Source organism: Fonsecaea multimorphosa (assembly GCF_000836435.1).
Source record: "Fonsecaea multimorphosa CBS 102226 unplaced genomic scaffold supercont1.5, whole genome shotgun sequence".
NCBI classification, from domain to species: Eukaryota; Fungi; Ascomycota; class Eurotiomycetes; order Chaetothyriales; family Herpotrichiellaceae; genus Fonsecaea; species Fonsecaea multimorphosa.
In genome coordinates, this window is record NW_015971639.1 from 1404051 (window position 1) to 1422893 (window position 18843).

Below are 18843 nucleotides of genomic sequence, written 5' to 3' on the forward strand. Positions count from 1 at the left end.
CGAGGAATTCCAGAGGCAGATCCTTTCTCAGACCCGCCATTGAACGGCAGCGTGTTCCATGTTTCGGCCTTCTGTTCTCGCTCTCGACACCACGCCCGCTCAACACGAATGTCATGTCGCTCAGCTAAACAGTGTTTCCGACAATCGGTCGAGTGTTCAGTCTGTGAATCCCATTCCCATGAGCTCTCATCGAAACGGTCAATCGAAGTCCAGGACTGGATGCTTGACCTGCAAGTACGTTTGTCGCCGCGATTTTGTTGGCTAGTGTGCTGATATTATCTAGGATCCGTAGGTGTTCCCCCTTGTGTAACTCGCCAGAACACAGAGGCATACCTGTGCTAGAACAGTCAGCAGCTGCACAGACTAACGGGTATTTTCAGGCAAAATAAAGTGTGACGAATCTCAACCATATTGCAGGAAATGTACCGAGACTGGTCGAAAGTGCGAAGGGCCCGTCGCCCGCCAGATTCGTTTTGCTGAGGATCAGTCCTCAACTCCGAAGCAACATGTTCTCCTTGCTGAGCTGTCCCTCCACGCCCCGCAACACAGCGACGATGAACGATGGGCTTTCAACTATTTTGTCTATCGAGTGGCACCAATGTTCGCAGGAATCATAGATGGTCCTTTCTGGCTCGAGTTGATTCCTCGTCTTGCCCAATCTTATACCTTTGTCTGGCAAGTGGTCATGTCAATTAGCTGGGCTTTCGAGCACGTGCAATATCGAGACCTGAGGACTGTTTTCGACACCGGTTGTCCAACTGCTGTTGTCATCAATACCGAGCACCGACGCGCACTGAAGTGGTATTCCAAGGCTCTTGTAAGTTTTCGTCAGCTGCTCGAACAAGGTGAAGCAGACAATGCACATGCTCTTTTGAGCTGCATCCTGTTTAGCACTTTTGAGTTTCAGCAGAGGAACGTTGGCAACGCATTGCGCCTGATGGACAATGCCTACAAAATGCTGGGCCAGAATCTGTCGAATTCTCCAGCCCAGCAGATTCTCGCCACAAACACTGGCATCGCCGAGACGGTGACGGCTTTCTCCTCAAGGAAGGCGCTATTGATGGCCACTTTGGCTATTCCAGAATGGAAATACCACGCAAGGGAACATAGCTCGAGGCCTTTCATCGCCGCCACTTTGTCTGTACTGGACGAATTTCGGCAGAATTTGTACAAACTCATGTACAAAGCATACGAGATTGTCCGGGTGACAGATCTTCTTTCTCACGACGAGTACGAGATGCAAAAGTTGAGGCCAAAACAGCAGATACGCCTACAGAAGTTGCAACGATGGAAGGATTCTTTCCTCCCTTTCTCGGAAGGCTTGCGAGATGGTGAGACAAAATGGATATCCTCTTATCTCCTGATGCACTGGGGTATCTGCTACATCTGGCTTTCCTGCTGCATGACTCCATGGGAGGTCTCGTTTGACGAGCATATGCATGAGTTTGCAGCCATTGTCGAGAGGGCAGGGGAGGTTATCAACCGCGATGCTGGAGACGAGGCTGGCGGCCCGATATTCAATGGGGAAATCGAAATGGTCCTGGCGCTATATTTTGCAGCGACTAAATGTCGTCATGCGATGATCCGGAGGAAGGCTCTGCGCCTTATACGAAATATCCCCTACCAAGAACGCTTCTGGGCATCCATCGCATCCCCACGAGTGGTCGAAAAGATAATCGCAGTCGAAGAATGCCATGACCGTTTCTTGGAGCATCCATCGCCCGCTGGGCTACTCTGGTTACCACCGGAAGAGCACCGGATACACCATGTGGCCATTGTCAAGGGAGATGTGAACGAAGCTCGCCGGCGCCTCAAATTGCGGTGGAGCAAGGTTGCGCTTGATGACGACGGATCATTCAGAATGGTACAAGAGGACGTCTGGCTAGAAGACTGCATTGAAGATCCTGGTCGAAATCAGCACTGCTAAACGGGATGAACGCATGGTTATGAAAGCGCTAATCAGCGCAGGGACTTCCTGTTCAATGACCTTGACATGAATGAGAGTCCGCAAGGCAGCAAAAAGGGACTTGCGCCCACTAGGAGACATCAGCTTCGACGTGAGAGAGGTCAATCGTTGCGCGTCGGGTTCTGATCCTTCGACTTGGACGAGTCACCCAAGCTGATCACTCCATATCTTCGTGCATAGCCGCCTTGTGTGGAGCTGGCAGCGACTGCCCAGTAGGCGAATGTTCGTCATGAGCGGAGGAAGGATCAGTTGCATCGCTGAGGTCACAAAGTCCCTGGAAGCTCTTTATATCATCCCCTTCAACATCCTCCTATGATCTAGAAAACAATACGAGGCCGTGTTGACGTTGTCTATACTCTCACCACAACATGGAGGATGTCCCAACGCTTCACTCAGACTGCCTTGCATGATCATATCGGTCGTGTGACGCCGATGAAGGAGATTGAGCACAGTTGAGAAGGTGCCCTCCAAAGAACCTTGGAATATATATACCGGTGATAGCAATGAATTACGAGTTGGTCTGGGGAGGAGCTCCCATTGTTGCAGAGTCACTAGAGCCACAAAAGATTGTAAAGACGTCAGGGTGACCCCACCACGCACGCTAACTGTCGTGTCAGACGACTTGAATTTATGAGAGAGAAGCAATCTTATCAAGATTAGATCTTCTGAGAAAAAGTTCTGTGACATTTCCCCAAACCCCACGCCAATAACGCTGTCTGCGACTTTTTTCCAGCGGAAGATTTCCCCAGCCAAATTGGACCTCCGAGGGCTGAAAGAAGAGGGAGTGGGTTAAACGACCGTTGAGAAAAGGCAAATATGGGCAAGCGCAAACTCGGAGCCCTCGAAAAGGTGGACGCGGACCTGGCGAACCTGCAGAACAAGATCAAACGGGACCCGAAATCCTACCACACCGACTTCCTGCACCAGCACATCCAGTATGAGAACCAGCGACAGATCTTCATGCAGGCGCCGACGACGGCTGCGGTGTCGTCCAGCGGAGTCATCTCTTTCCGCGACCTGATCGAGTTCGTGGCGCACGTGGCCGACTGCTACAGGGAAGAGACAAGGGAGTTTCCGAAACAGTTGATTGAGATTCTATCGGCGCACCATGCGACCTTGGAACCCGAGCTGAGGGAAAAGATCGTGGGCAGTCTGGTGCTGCTGAGAAAGAAGGACATCATCGACTCACACACGCTGCTACAATGTTTCTTCCCCATCCTCACCTCCACACCCAGCAAATCCCTGCGGGCGCTGCTGTTCCAAAAGATCCTGAGCGACCTGCGCTCCGCGAATTCCAAGACCACAAACCACAAACTGAACCGCAGCGTGCAGACAACGCTGCACAACCTGGTCACAGCGGACGACCGATCATCCCCCAAGGCGCTCTGGGCGGTCAAGATCACGCGCGAGATGTGGAAGCGGCAGATCTGGACGGACGCCAAAGCCGTCGAGATCATGAAGGAGGCCGCGCTGGCCGACAACGAGAAGTGCGTGGTCGGGGGGTTGCGCTTCTTTCTGGGCGGCGACAAGGAGCGAGAAGAGCTGCTGGAGGACGAGAGCTCCGACGAAGAGACTACTGTCGACATGAGCAAGCTGCGACACCAGATTGGGGTCAACAAGAAGAGCAAAAAAGCCGAGAGAAAACTGGAAAAGGCCGCCGCGACGGTGCGTCGGAAAGAGAAGAAAAAGGGACAGCCTCACCCATTGAATTTCTCGGCGTTACATCTCTTGCACGATCCGCAGGGGTTTGCAGAGGCGATGTTTTCGAAGCACCTGCAAAGTGCGCGGTCCAAGCTAAACCTCGAGCAAAAGCTGCTAGCCTTGCAACTGGTGTCGCGCCTGATCGGCTTGCACAAGTTGACCGTGATCAGTTTCTACTCCTACTTCCTGAAATATTTGACGCCCCGACAACCTTCGGTAACATCATTCTTGGCATCGCTGGCACAGTCGACACACAACCTCGTGCCGCCGGATATCCTAGAGCCGCTGGTCCAGAAAATCGCCAACGAATTCGTCTCCGAGGCAGCCGCTGGGGAAGTCGCCGCGGCGGGTTTGAACGCGATCCGCGAGATTTGTGTGCGGCAGCCGTTGGCCGTGAACGAAACTTTACTCCAGGATCTGGTCATGTATCGGAAAAGCAAGGACAAAGGGGTCATGATGGCTGCAAAGGGTCTTTTGGGGTTGTACAGGCAAGTCGGTGCGGAAATGCTTCGCAAAAGAGATCGCGGGAAAGACGCGTCGCTGGGCCTCAGGTTGGGCGAACAGAGACAGCAGAGGTTTGGTGAAGAAGCCGAGGGGGAGATTGAAGGGTTAGAGCTGCTTGAACAGTGGAAAGAACAAGAAAGGCAGAGGAAGCGGTTGGAAAAAGGTCTTGCTGCAACTGCCGGGTCTGGGGACGAGGACGAGGAGGAAGAAGAAAGTGACGAGGACGACTGGAATGCGTGGAACGTCGAGGAAGACGTAGACAGCGACGATTCAGGAGGGTGGATCAACGTCGAGAGTGACGACGAGATCAACATCAGTGACAGCGACGACGAGAAACCCTCAGCAAAGAAAGTGCGGTTCGACACGCAAGTCTCTACAAGCGACGACAAAGAGAACGACGGCGACAATGAGAAGCCCGTCGACGGGGCAGAACCGACTCCTCCGACAAAGTCAAAACTCGCCACGACCAGGATCCTGACGCCCGCCGACCTAGCCAAGTTACAAGAACTGCGCACGACCGCCTCAGTCTCATCACTCCTGAAGAACAAGAACCACAAATCCCACCACGTTGCATCCTCATCATCGCAGGCGCAAACCAATTCGCAACGCCACGTGGACGACCCTCTCACGGCGGCCGAGATCGAAGGTCTGGCCTCGCTCTCACGGGGAAAGGCGACTCGGGCACAGAAGCTGGCCCTGCTGCAAGAACACAAGGACGACCGCGAGCAACACAAGTCCAAGGCCGCGCGGAAGAAGGAGCGCAAGGAGTCCGAGGGCAAGAGCACGACCAACAAGGAAAAGGCGCGCAAGAAGAATTTCCTCATGACCCTGGGCAAGGCAAAGTCCAAGGGCAAGAGGAGTTTGGTCGAGCACCGCAAGATCTTAAGGGCGCATGCAGAAAGGGGGAAGAAAGGCGGGAGGAGAGGTAATCGAGGCTGATTTGGGGATCTTACGGGGGCTGTCTCATGGTACCAATATCTGACGTGGTGAATGTACAGAGTCCCCTGTCCGAGTATTCGTAGGGAAGCCATCGTCCGTTCTGCATAACGAAAAACTCGTATGGAAAACCAGGCAACAAATATATGCACCCAACCTCGCAGGTAATCGTACAGCTGCATTACTCGCGAACGAAAAATAAATGATGATCGTGGACGAGCGAAGGCCGCTTCAACTTGAGCTTCGAAGAACTAACCCCTGACAAACACTGACAGACAAGAGGGGTGCAGCGAGGCACGGGCCCAAGGTCTGGCGTCTTCCTATTTCATCCTGTGACTCTCTTCATTTTCTACTTGGTAGTTGCAAGCTGGACCTTTTGCTAGAACGTGGCTTGTCGTCCGGACTGCGACGCTCACGTCCTCCTGCGTTTCCGCTTCGAGACTGTCAAGACCTAGTACTCGGGTGAGTCTCAGACCTATTAATTCACTAATAAGCAGGGTAAGGATCGAGACGTGACTAGAAACTAGCTAGATATACTGTATAGTCGTAGATAGCAGATGGGTATAGTGTTACGAACCGACCTATAAACGACTAACTAAACGCCATAAAGTAAGTGTTCAGAAAATCCGTGGCTGAATACTATGTATCGCCTTGGGGTCAAAAGCTAACGGCATGCGCTTGTTGTCAATCAAGGCTCTCTTGTTCGAATAATCGTGCCTTGCTCCAAAGTCCGTAGTACGTAGTACCCTGCCCAACTCTCAGCAACACCAACTCCTCCTCAATTGTTTTCCAAGCGGCCATCTTACTCTAGCCATGCCATTGATGGACAGAACTCAATCCTGAACAAAGACCTGCCTCACAACGGGCGGGCTGATGGATCGCCGTCACTGGTCTTCGGACGAACTTAGTTGATCAACCCACTTTTGATCTTCATATGGGGTTTGCCATTCCACACGTTTTGGGCTGCATGGTCTTGTTGTGGCTCTGGTAAGTCGCACAACCTACAGTATATCATCAAGTGCCCTGGAGCGCCTGTCCGAACTCCACGTGCCAGGTAAGTAATTATGAGCTCGACTGCGCTACTAAACCGAGCCATAAGCGCAATTTGTTTACCTTATCTAAAGATCTATTTTTGCTTAATTTCTCCTTTCATGTTTTCATAGTCCACAACATATCTCGTATGAAGCAGCGAACTCGAGAAGGACTCTAGCGCCATGCTTACTGTTCGGCGGAGATTCGTTTATACAGCGATTCTCACGTTCTGACACTATCCCCGGAAGGGAATCACTCAACGGCGTGCAAATAACGTGCAAGCGAGCGGCCAAGTGGCTATACTATACTACGACCGATTCGGATGCATAAGGCGAGGCTACGGTTTCGGCCCTACATCTGGAAGATTGCAGACGCTTCAGCCTTTTACCTTTTTCGCCAACCTCGCGGCACACTTCCACATCGTCGGTCATTTCTCGAGTAGTTGAGGTGACTTTCAGAGCGCTTTCAGCCTAGACCTGGGTGGTGTTCGCTTTATAATGCCCTTTCCAGCGACGATGATGAATGCTGTCCAATCTTGTTTGCGCTGCGACTGAGAAGCTACCGCGAAGTTGCGAATACTAGTGCAACTGCATTATCAATCATGTATGATGGAGGCAACGTACAGTAATGGCCATGGGGGAGTGTGACATATATAACGGTCAGAGCAGGTCTTCATCCCTCGATCCCTCATCAGGGCTTCTTACATTCGTTCATCACATCAAAGAAAAGCATTAACTTCAACCAAAAAAAATGATTTACTCCACCATTGCTGGGCTTATGCTCACGCTCTCATCGGTCGCTACCGCATCAGCTTTGCCTCAAGCCAACACGTTGGAGTCCAGACAAGCGGCTTCTATCTCGACGATCACCTTCTCAGACCCGATTCTAGCACCGCACGTTATATCAACCTTCCCCAACGGCACTTGGGTCGAGAACCTCGTTCCACGTTCCGAGGACGGCAACTTTGTGGCCACTCTCCTTTCAGCACCAGAAGTATACCTCCTATCGTCTACAAACGCCTTCGCGCCACTCCTCCTTGCCCAGTTCCCTGTACGTACCAGTGTCCTCGGTGTCGTGGAGCTAGGTCACGATGTTTTCTACGCCGTTGTCGGAAACTTCTCTTTGAAAACGTTCGCGTCCACGCCCGGGAGCTATGGCATCTTCAAAATCGACCTGAACGGCTACGCCGCTGGTTCCCACACAGCTGGCGACGGAAAACTTTCAAAGCAAGCTGCCAAGGGCGTCAAGGTCACAAAGGTCGCAGATCTACCCAATGCAGGCCTCGCGAATGGGCTGACCGTTCTAAATCCCAACACCGGCATCCTCCTGGTCGCTGACTCCACCAAAGGCCTCGTCTGGTCCGTCAACGTCTTCACGGGACACACTGCCGTTGCCATAAGTGACCCGTCCATGGCACCCAACGCGACCCTCTCAGGCGGACTATCCCTGGGCATCAACGGCCTTAGCTTCTCCAATGGCTATCTCTATTACGACAACTCCAACTACGTTACCTTCAACCGCATCGCCGTCAACTCCACCACCGGCCATGCCACCGGCCCCGCAGAAGTCCTCGCTGCCCAAGAGTTTGCCAACATCTTCCCTGATGATTTCACGCTCGATTTCGCCGGCGGTCTCTGGTTTGCGTGTGAGTACGGACACATTGCTTATCTCGCGGGCGTGGGCTCAGGCACATTTCAACCTGGCATTGTGGCCGTGGCCGGAAACTCGACAGGTCCTGTTGGCTTGACGGCTGCGAAGTTCGGCACGAGCGCTGAGGACCTCAAGAGGGGATCTTTGTATGTCACCACGAACGGGGGTCCTTTCACCTATGGCGGCGCGCATCCGGCACAGGGCCAGTTGGTGAGGTATGACACAGCCTTGCTAGGCTTCTACTAAGTGAGATTGTTGTGATAGAAGAGGCAGAAAACTCATCAGGCGTGAGGTGCCTGGAGTTGCATGCAGCATATTGATACTAGTGGGTGGTTGCAGGATAAAGTTGAAAAGATCAAGATTCAATCTTGATTTGGAAACTCATCAAGATAGATGTGGAATGTTTTCTTTGAATATACTGAAACTTTTGGGGACAATAGGGCAAAACTTCTCAATCACTCTTCACTCTCTGCGGCATGCTCCCCTCCAACCCTCTTCATCCTTCCTCTTTCAAACCCTTTTAATCCTTTCTCATCTAGACAAGTACTGAGTCCTCAGCCTCATGTTCCTCAGCTCCTCCACAGCTCCTCCACAGCTCACCATGGAACCCGGCAAGGCGCAGGGCGTGGCGGAGGAACAGAAGGAGATCTCGGCCTAAACTGCTACAACCGTGCGGGAAACGCAGCAAAAGCGCAGTAAGCAGAGTAAGTAGAGAAGCGTAGACCACGACTTCCCTTTAAATGTCCCTCCAGCGGTGCCTAAATTGGGAACTAAAATCTATCGTAATAGTAGTGGTGGTAGAAGTAGTAGTAGTAATCCGAGCGCCACTTGTTCCATAGATGCCGCTTTCTTGACGCACGCATCTGTGCTACTGTATCGCGAGGATTGTGGAATTGAAGCATTGAAGCATTGAAGAGGAAATAACAACCACTTATCAGTATCCCAGCAGCGCAGTCCGCGTGTCAACCACTTCCCACAAGGAAATTTAGGCACCATCGTACTGAAAGGGGAGGGAATCTGCCAGTTTTCCTAACGCACGTTCTGAAAAGGATGCCTAGCCGAAAGACAAGTATAGCCGAACGAGAGGCACGAAGGAGGGGCCAGATGAAGCCCCCAATGTGTCTGCTCAGGGAAAGCTCAGGGGGTACTCAGTGATGCTCAGTTAATGGCTCATTTAAAGCTCAGGGTAAAGCAACCCTCACTCACCCTCTAGGATTGAACCGTACATTGTAATTGGGCTTTTCGTGCTCGAGTAATACAGGTACCTACTATGTAGGTAGGTACGGAACCAGGAACGGATTAATTTCGTTCCAACCCTTTTCTTCCTCCTCGGTGGCTCAGCCCACATTTGCCAGTGAACGTCCAACGTCCAAGGGGTTGTCCAGCCACGATGATGCCCCTCCGCTCACTCCAATTAAAACGTGGTCGCGTAAAGTGGAAGTGGGAAGCCTCGCGTCAATTTCGTGTCAGCGCAGGTTTTTCAAGGAGTAAAGCACCAATTGAACCGGCCGCCAACTGCCAGTCAGGGATTCAGGGAACACGGGTTCGCTCACGGAGGGGCCAACGCGACCCAGACACCCAATGACAGCTCGCCCAACAGTACCTAGGTACCCAGCCTTACCCAGCCCCGGACTTTGCTCTGGCGAGTCCGGGCGCTAGGCCTGAAACTCGGTGGTTAGCGGCGGGAGCGAAGCCACTATTAATATCGCCATGCATGACAATTTTAGGGGGGCATTTTAAGGGAGGCTGGGGAGGCAGCGCCTGGTTGGTTGGTGGCCTCGGGTGGCCAACTGTAGCCAGGGGCTCCAGGGCTTCAGCCGCCTCTTCCAGCGCTGCTCATGGCTGGAAGGCGAAGGGGTTTTGACTGTTTAGGCCACAGTCCCAGCCAAAAAGTATGGTCCCTGGCCTAGTGGGTTTCTCGCTACTCCCGCCCTCTTCGCTCCTCTCTCGCTTGAGTGTGTGACGATCCAGTCGCTCCGGAAACTCGATAAGACCTGCACGGACCTGATAATATCCTCTTGCAGCAGTGGCAGTTGGCCGTGGCAGTCGCACAAGATCCCAATTGCTGCACGGCGCCGTTGCCGGACTCCAGAGTTGCGATTTGGCCTCATTTAGTTTTAACTTCGACACCTGCATCTCCTTCATCTCCTCCTTCAATAATCAGCTCCTTTCTCCCTTTTCTCTCTCACTCTCACTCCCACTCTCTCAATTTCTCACTCTTGTTCTCACTTTCCACACTCATCTTGACCTTCACTCCCGTCCACCAGCACCAGCTGCCTTTCATTCACATCAGTAATATCTCCCTTCACCCCTTCGGCGCCTTGCTATTCACTTAGCAGGGAGGGACCCTTTCGTCGAGCATCCACACTCGTTGGCTTCCAATCTCGCTGTTGATCAGGGTCGACATACCTGCAGCCTGCACCCATTAGTCTTGAGCTCCTGTCTAGCTCACTCACTCAGTCGTTTCCTCATCCTATCTTCACCCCGAGCATACCCTCAACATGGGTCTGCCACAAGACTTTTCCACCCCTGTGCTTTCCATTGAGTCGGACTCACCCCTCTCCAAGCGTCGTCGCTTCACCCCCAACTCGCTGCCACCCATCATCCCTATCGCGGACAACTCGGACATTGAACACCATACCTTTGACTCTCCACTGCTTTTGCAGCTCTGCGAACAAGCCCCAGATCAGGCGGAAATCGAGGCAGGTCTTCTCCAAGTCGGTATGCGCGTCAGGAAGGCCGTTGCTGAAGGATATAAGACCCAAAAGAAATTCACACCCCGGCCTTTCTTCAACATGCACCGGCTTTCTCCCGAGACCCAGGCTGCCCTGTCTGTTGGCAACACTGATGCCACCAACGAGCTCTCCCCATATTCTGCCGCCCAGGTCCAACCTCTCAGCACTGCCACCTTCTGCGGCATCAGCCTTGCTTACCTCTCACATTGCAGCGAGGATTGGTCGAGCCCCTCAATTGCCCAACAGTCTCTCTGGTCTTATTCCACCAGCCACAAGCGCACCTACGAGGCCGACTCGGACAGCGACGACAGCCAGGACTGGCAGCCTCAGACTCCAAGCTTGGTGGCCGATGCGGGAGTGCACATGCCCGTCGATTATTTTGCCATTGATATCGATACCATGAGTGATGTCAGCCCGATGACCCAGATCGGGGACCGTGCCAGGCAACACTTCAATGGTCGACGCATGGCTATGCCAAAGAGTCGCGGCCGATTCTTTCAACAACCCGAGACACAAATGCCGCCTACCTCCGCTGCCAACCCTTTCGCCAACATGATGGTCCAACAACCAGAAACTCAACTCGCCAACCATTTCGGTCACAAGAGAATGATGAGCTGTGGTATGGAAGCTGCCATGGATTTCGGCGAGGCTCCTTTCCTGCAACGACGAGAGGATGTTGAGATGGACTGCTCTTGAAAGACAGCAGAAAAAGCAACCTTGATTAAACCAGGATTTTGACGATTTCGTTATTTATGCTTTGCATTGCTTTATGAATTCTTTTCACTTCAAAACGGGCCGGGATGCATCGAGGGAGTGCCTTCGGACGGTATTGCAACGACCCGAAGAGGGCTTGGATATGCAAAAATCGATGAGCATGAGAATGGAGATGGAGAACGCTGAGTGATGGTTGGATGAATGTTTCAATCATCCTGGCCACGTTGTAACATATTGTGAGCTGTGATCAATACTTGGTTCGGACATGGGAAATGGGAACATTGTATATACGGTTTCAGGCTCTATCGACGTGGATCGGCCCTCCTCCAAAGGGTGGGAAGGCGCTCTTTGCCTCCACAGGAGAAAGTGGGATATTGCAGGAGTCGGCGCGCCCTGCAATCAACAGTCTTGCGTGGCTCATGTCATGCATTATCCATCGACGAAAATCGAGTCAGCTAGATAATCAAGAATGAAAACATGATTGGAATTGAGAAGAGACTTTTGACCTCGAGCTGTTGACCGCTTTTTGAGACTATCGTGGGGACTTGCACGTGACCGTGGGGAACGGTGGGAAAATCTGACAGGTGCATTCAGGTTGTTTCTTCGGGTTCTGCTTCGCCTACAAACACTTTCACTTTATAGCTTCATCTAAAGATCTAGACAGAAGAGCCAGGCTAAGCTAGACCACCAAAGAACGTGCTACTCCCGCAGTCACGGTGTTTGGAGAGAGATGATATCGATGATTCTTCAACGGCATCCGTGTGTTCCACCTTATTTTCGAGAGGATGGCGGTGTCCTGAGCCTAGGTGAGTGATAACACAATATTGAGTACTAGCAGCTGTCGGTCCGGGCTCGAAGGCTGCGAACTTAATCACTCTGTACGTGGCCATACCCATCACTATTTTGAGACAGGGGCTTGCTAGAGGCCTGGGAAAACAACCATTTTCTATTGGCTGCGTGGCTGCCATGATCCTCGTGAAACAATGGCCAGAGCAAGGGAGGTGGCATGACTCCTGAGTTCACCAGCGCGTCGAGTCGCCGCCAGGAAAGGGTGCCAATCTCAATGTCATCTCGCTTTGCTTACCGATGATTGTTGATAAAGGCGAGCGAGTGCACCGTGATGACTCCTCTCAGGCCATCCTGATTCTCTCGCCAACAGGCAAAACTTCCACACTAAGCTGCGCATCCCCTCGGGGCAATGTAGACGAATGATGTCTACGATCACAATACCAGGCTTCTCGCTCATCCTTCGCGCGAGAGGATCGCCCACTCTTGACCTGGTTTACAAGTACACACCTTTGCCCGTTAATGGCTGGACCAGGATTTTGCTGCTTCACCCTGCATCCACAGGCGATAGCCTCTCGTGTAGCCTTCAAGCCTGGAAAATCGAGGACATTGCCTGTCTGGGGTTCGAAGCTCTGTCCTATGTCTGGGGGAGTGAGAATGGAGATCAAAGGGGGAGAAAAATCAGCTGTGATGGTGCTACGCTGCATATCCGGGAGAACTTGGCCTGTGCATTGAATCATCTTCGACATGAGCGGAACACAAGGTTTCTTTGGGTAGATGCCGTGTGTATCAACCAGGAAGACCAGGGCGAGAGAGCACAACAGGTGAGTAGATTGTGTTGGAGTGATTGAACCATACTGTCTCGACAGCTATCATTTTAACACTAAGTGGAAGGTCCAACAAATGGGCCAGATCTATGCGAGCGCATCGAGAGTTCTCGTATGGCTGGCCCCGGATATCAATCAAGAAGCGAAGGAGTGCTTCTCCCTGATACAAGACACTGCCACTCTCCTTGCAGAGCTGGTCTCTAGATATGGAGATGTCAGTCTCTTTCCTCCAATTGCCCCAGAGAGCGGAAAAATCTGCTTGGATCCCCGCAAATGGGATATGGTACGCCGATTGATGGATTCGGAGTGGTTTTCCCGGGTCTGGGTGCTCCAGGAAGTCGGCCTGGCTCGATCAGCGGTTTTGCTCTACGGCAATGCAACCATGAACTGGGCCTACCTCGTTGAATTGATGCTCATTGTGGCATCGCGTGTTGATGTCGCTTCACATACGGGCTCTGTTAAATCTGGTATGCTCTGGGACTTGTTCGATGACCTCTGGAGGACATATGGGAATGATATATCCTGGAGAAACGAGTTGCCAATGTGCAAGATGCTGAGTTCCAACAAAAGTGAAGTGAGCTTCATCAACATTCTGAACGACGGACGGTCCTACATGGCGACTGATCCTAGGGATCGTGTATATGCCTTCCTCAGTCATCCCAGTACAGCTTGCGGTGTTGCACAGGACAAAAGAATGGTGGTCGCCAATTATAACCTGTCCGTTGATGAAGTCTATTTTCAGACGGCAGAAGGCATCTTGGACAATGATCCATATCCATGGACTGTACTTACTTGCGTTGACCACACCGCGGATCCCCTCTCACTTTACGGTCGGCGGCCCTCCTGGGTTCCACGTTGGGACGAAGGGTGGCGTGTGTATTGGCTGGGGTACCCAGAGATGTGGTATCGAGCTGGCGGGATCAAGCCTGCATCCTTCCAATTCGAGGTCTCCAGATCCGAGTCCGCTTTACGCGTGACAGGCGTGATCTTGGATTCTATCGAATGGACTTCTCGCGTGTTTGATTCTCAAGAACTTCTGCTTGAAGCTCAGAGGAAGGAGGCGCCATTGCAAAAGCTGTGGCAGGAGTTGGAATCTGACAGATGCAACGCAATTTACGGTAGCAGCCAACTCGAGCGAGAGCATGCGTACAGCCTCACGACCGCAGCAGGACGGGCAGCTGATGAAGGACCTGCTGAAGACAACCCCAGACTTCACCGCGCCATCTATCGGGCGTACAAGAAGATAGTCCGCGGTCCGAACAGCAGTGATCATGGAATGGATCCACTGTCATCGACAGAAACAGACTCCAAGTGCCAAGAAGGAGAAGAGTCTCCACGATCCCTCGAACTCGAAGCGCTCACTTATATCGGCAGCAACCAGCGCAGAGCCTTCCACAACCGGCGATTTTTTCGGACGAAAAAGGGTTACTACGGAATCGGTCATCTGACGGTCAAAACAGGTGATGAATGCTGTGTCTTTAGGGGTGCCAACGTGCCATTTGTTATTCGGAGGGTATCAAGAGACAATGGCCGGGAAGGCTCTACCTCCAATCAACACTTGCTTGTGGGTGAATCGTATATTCAAGGCGTCATGAGGGGAGAAATATTTGAGATGATGAATGCAGGCGGGGGCAATGACCTTAATGAAGAGACAATTATTCTTGTATAGGCACGGTAGGGTAGATTTATTTATCGAGGGAGGAGGACGAACGACCCTTATGCATCTGGTGCCTGACGAGGCTGCGACCAGTACCACCAGCAACGAACGTATGACTAATTACGTCACGTGCTGATAGCCAAGATTGTTTTTCCCCTTTTGGGTGTAAACAAAAGAATCCCCAAGAAACGGCATTCCACCTGCAGTGCCTCCCGCTACCCTTGCAGTACTACGTCAATTGAAACCATGAAAGTCTTATGACAGTGACTCTCTAATGGCTTCTCAACTCATGGATGCGGCTATCATTGTCGACGATGATAGTATGGAAAACCACAATCCACACGTCAGCCCGAACCCGCTCAAATGTCCTCCTGCACCGCTGCACCAGCTCTCGCCCGAGCGCATGAATCAGCAACGCCTCCCTCAGTCACCCTCTCTACACAGCTACCTCGTCGAACATGACCGACCCCGCACCCGCGACTCGTTCACGTCGGACGTTCAGTCGAAAGTCGCCTTTCTCAACAGCTTGGCGGCAAGCACCAGCGTTCAATCGTCGCCCACTCGGCCCAGAAGACTCGGGCCCGGACTTCCGGACAACTGCAGTGCCACGTCTAATCATAATCTTAATACCAATAATGCTCTCCAGCGGGCAGTCATGGGATACGAGGAAGCACAGGCGAGCCTCGCAAGTCTAAACGCCGAGCTGGAGCGGGCAAAGGAAGAAGTGGCCTCCAAGAAGAAACGGGAGAGAATGCTCTCGCAACGCGTCGAGGAGCTCCTGGAAGAGCTGCAAGCCGAGAAGGAGAAAAGAGGTCGAGACCAGGAGTCCTACACGAAAGAAATCAAACGATGTCGCAAGGAGACCTACCGTGCTGAATTGGCCGTCGTGGAGGCAAGGCAGGATCTGCAAGAAGTGAGGGCAGAGCTAAAGAAATGCCAGGCTGAGATACAGCATGAGAGGACGGAGAAGGAGAAGAGTCGCCAAGAGAGTTTTGAGAGGGCATACGCGTTGGCAGGAATGGTGGGTGAGATGGATCAGCTGAAGGATAGACTGAAGGCCGTGGAAAAGGAGAGGGACGCAGCCCTTCTGGAGGCAAAAGCAAACGCCGTCGAAAAGAATGCACTGTTAGAGAAGGGTGTTCAAACTGAATTGCGAGAGCCCCGGAACGAAGGTGAAAGGACCGAAACCCCCGAAATTCCCGGGGAGAGAAAGACATTTCAACAAGGAGAAAACAATCGATCTGCTCAGCATTCGGATAGCGAGAGCGACATCCAATCTGTTTCTAGGCCGAGGATGGTGCCAGCGTCAATGAATTACGCGAAACCTGAAGGCACTGCACGTCTCGCGCCAAAGCTGCCAGATTTCGCAACAGCCATATCCCGCTTAGACTATTACGACAAGCAGTTAGCAGGAGAGAAGATCACACCTGAAGAAGAAGTTGAGTTTTTGAAGCAGGAACTTGCTTGGGCGCGGAAGAAGCATGAGGAAGACTCGGATTTGATCCATTTCATGCATATGCAGTGTCAGTTCAAGGCTTGTCCGTGTCGACTGGCTGAGTCAAATGGAGATCGGTTTGTTCACGATCAGGTTTATGATGCCAGGATGCTGCAGCAGCGCGCATCAAAGAAGAGGAAAATCTCGAACGAGGTGGATGAGAAGAGCTCACATCTTGAAGAAACCTACAAGACATCTGCGGAGCAGTCCCTCACAACCAAAGACGAGCCTGTCCAGAATGCGCCGAAATCTAGGCCTTCGATCGAAGAGAGTGAGCCGGCCATACTTCCACCTGACCCAACGCCGGAGCTGATGGATGAGGCATCAGAAGGACCTTTGGTCCTTGAACAAGCTGTCGGAGTGCCTCTCCCGGAACCAGACGCGATGGAGCTGGACTCGAGCACTAATACACCAGAGGTGACGGCCCAGTTGGAGGAAATAACGCAAGTTTTGGTCGAGCCAGCAAGAGGTTCACAACCGTTCTCTTTTTCAACATCTATCACAACTAATGCTGGCATTGGGATTACAGCTCCACTACTTCGACATACTGAGAGTACGTCGGCCGTGCATGACCACGATCTCTTCGATCTCTCGCCGCCAAAACAAGCACCTCCAAGACGACCTTCGACGGCGCTGGGCATCTTGACTGTCGACTCACCTGTTCGGCTGGTGCCGGATTCACCACGCTCGGTCAGGTCTTCTCAGCGGGAAAGCGTGCGAAGACTCACAAAGGAACGACACCACGCCATCACGCCATCAGTCACGACGACCACCACGAAAATCGCACTCAAAGACTCGCCATCCCGCGCTAGTCTGCACAGGCGAGCACAGTCAAAACCGAATCTTCGAAGCCACTCACCTTTGGTGGCCTCAGTCATGTCTCACCACGATGATGCTGACGAGCAATCTACATTTGTAAAAGACTCCTCGGCTTCACCTGGAGCGAGCACTGTGTTTCCCGTTACGCCCTTGCACAAGCACTCAAGGTCAATGCATAATCTAGCTCTGCATGCGCAGACGCAGGCTCACGTTGAGAGTCAAGCTCAAGCGCAAGTTCCAAGTCATGCAAGAAGTCCACAGTTGGTTGCTGCTACGACTACGACGCGCGTACCGCTCAGAGAAGCCGTGGATGCAGATGATGATATGTTCAGCCTGGAGCAGCACCGCTCGAGTCGAAATACTGGACATGACCATGCTCAAACCGAGGTCTTGAACATCAGACTGGACTCCTCCATTACAAGCAACAGAGAACCAATCTCCCATCTGCAGACACAACAATCCAGAGTGACTGTGACTTCGCTCGCGGATAATTCGGGTACTATGCTCTCCAACGTCCCTGGCACTCCGATCTCACGGGAGGCAGCACTGGCGCAGATTCGCGCACGAAGAGATCGAGCCAGGAGCGTCAATCTCAAGCGCTCCGCGCTCGAAGGCCATGGCCATGGCCATAATGGCAACAAGGGTGTCGGAGTCAACAACGGCACACGTGGAAGCCCCACAAAGCCACCACGGCCGGCGGTCCTGAATATTGGAAGCGGCGGCGGCGGCCTGTTCCAAGCTGTCGGGAAGGAAAATGCGCGCAGGGAGATTAGCCAGGCGAGTGCGCCGGGACGGCTTGCTTTTTGAGTTTGGGGTGCATAGGTACGAGGTACATATGTAGTTTTCTAATGCGTCGTAAGAGTAGCCGATACCTACCTAACTATGCTCACCTCGGCGTGTACAAAGGGGCAGAGAGACAGACGGACAGGTGGATAGATGAAGACTTTATTAATCAACGCCCCTTTCTTCCCATTTCCTTCTAGGGAATTCAAGTAGTCCCCACCACTGACACTATCGATTGTCCTGTATAGTTTGTGATAGAGTCCGGTCACCGCGTCGTGCTAGGTATTGCATGATGTTACATTGTATTATATCATATCGTGCAGTGTCTGATCAAGGGCAATCAGTACATGTACCTAGGTATGTATGAGGAATGGCAAGGACTCGCTAGAAGCGAGGCGTACGACAGGATGGGAGGTGGACGAAGTGTCAGGCGATGAGCTTTCTCAGATCCCCCCATTTGATAACCTATCCTTATCCTACCTAGGAGGTATATCCCTGTGTCTTCCCCTTCCCAGAGTGGCTTTGCCGGGATGGAGAAATCCCTTTTTTTGGCGGTGAATGTAGTCTATGAGCGGATCACTATATTACTTTAAGCAGGCATATATATGCTAGGTATCACTGTATGAAGTAGTATGATGAGGAGGAGGATCGAGAGTCAGCGACCCAGAATGAGGATTCAATCTTTCCCGACCGTCTGAATAGTTGATGTTACCGACCGAGTCTCTGCATTCATTTCCTTTTGCTTGAGCCGTTGCAGAAACCCGAGGCGGATATACTGGCGAGAAGATTGATGCTTGAATTGAAACGAGGCGAGTGTGTCAGAGTACCACTGCAACTGGGGCAGTTTCAGGCCATTGATAAACTGTTTGACCTCATTCAAGTCAGGAGAGATGTCCAGCCAGAATGCCTCCTCACTGTAGTGTTTCAGAACGAGCAACTTCCAACCTAGTGATCTTCCCTCGTCGGCACATCGGTCGGATTCAAGCAACTTCCGACCTAGAGATCTTCCCCCATCGGCCCATGGGTTGGATTTATGTAACAAGTTCACCATTACCTGGTTGTCTGATGCTGCTTCAAAGGCATGTGCGCGGATACCCTTTGCCCATACATCGGCACCGGCGTCGAGTAGAATCCGTGCGATCTGCCTACGACCAAATATTATGGCAGCCTGCAGTCATCACGATTGGCGTCGGCACCAGCGTCAAGGAGAATCCGCACGATGGCTTCATGCCCACGCT

General features: G+C 52.3%; 7 protein-coding genes across 7 annotated transcripts; 6 read left to right on the forward strand and 1 right to left on the reverse strand.

The window, feature by feature from the left end:
• Positions 1-58: 58 nt before the first annotated feature.
• Z520_03731 (uncharacterized protein) lies at positions 59-1927 on the forward strand (the record flags this gene model as incomplete). Its single annotated transcript, XM_016774241.1, has 4 exons — positions 59-234; positions 284-288; positions 343-370; positions 418-1927. 4 exons carry the CDS (start codon positions 59-61, stop codon positions 1925-1927), a joined length of 1719 nt encoding a protein of 572 aa, XP_016635187.1.
• Positions 1928-2782: 855 nt separating this feature from the next.
• On the forward strand, positions 2783-5110 carry Z520_03732 (uncharacterized protein; the record flags this gene model as incomplete). Its single annotated transcript, XM_016774242.1, has 1 exon — positions 2783-5110. One exon carries the CDS (start codon positions 2783-2785, stop codon positions 5108-5110), a length of 2328 nt encoding a protein of 775 aa, XP_016635188.1.
• Positions 5111-6889: 1779 nt separating this feature from the next.
• Positions 6890-8035, forward strand: Z520_03733 (uncharacterized protein; the record flags this gene model as incomplete). Its single annotated transcript, XM_016774243.1, has 1 exon — positions 6890-8035. The coding sequence occupies one exon, from the start codon at positions 6890-6892 to the stop codon at positions 8033-8035; it is 1146 nt and encodes a 381-aa protein (XP_016635189.1).
• Positions 8036-10290: 2255 nt separating this feature from the next.
• Z520_03734 (uncharacterized protein) lies at positions 10291-11220 on the forward strand (the record flags this gene model as incomplete). The annotated part of the gene is made up of 1 exon (XM_016774244.1): positions 10291-11220. The coding sequence occupies one exon, from the start codon at positions 10291-10293 to the stop codon at positions 11218-11220; it is 930 nt and encodes a 309-aa protein (XP_016635190.1).
• A 1229-nt stretch (positions 11221-12449) lies between these two features.
• Positions 12450-14520, forward strand: Z520_03735 (uncharacterized protein; the record flags this gene model as incomplete). Its single annotated transcript, XM_016774245.1, has 2 exons — positions 12450-12848; positions 12919-14520. 2 exons carry the CDS (start codon positions 12450-12452, stop codon positions 14518-14520), a joined length of 2001 nt encoding a protein of 666 aa, XP_016635191.1.
• A 262-nt stretch (positions 14521-14782) lies between these two features.
• On the forward strand, positions 14783-17629 carry Z520_03736 (uncharacterized protein; the record flags this gene model as incomplete). The annotated part of the gene is made up of 1 exon (XM_016774246.1): positions 14783-17629. The coding sequence occupies one exon, from the start codon at positions 14783-14785 to the stop codon at positions 17627-17629; it is 2847 nt and encodes a 948-aa protein (XP_016635192.1).
• A 652-nt stretch (positions 17630-18281) lies between these two features.
• Positions 18282-18656, reverse strand: Z520_03737 (uncharacterized protein; the record flags this gene model as incomplete). The annotated part of the gene is made up of 1 exon (XM_016774247.1): positions 18282-18656. The coding sequence occupies one exon, from the start codon at positions 18654-18656 to the stop codon at positions 18282-18284; it is 375 nt and encodes a 124-aa protein (XP_016635193.1).
• Between the last annotated feature and the right edge of the window lie 187 nt (positions 18657-18843).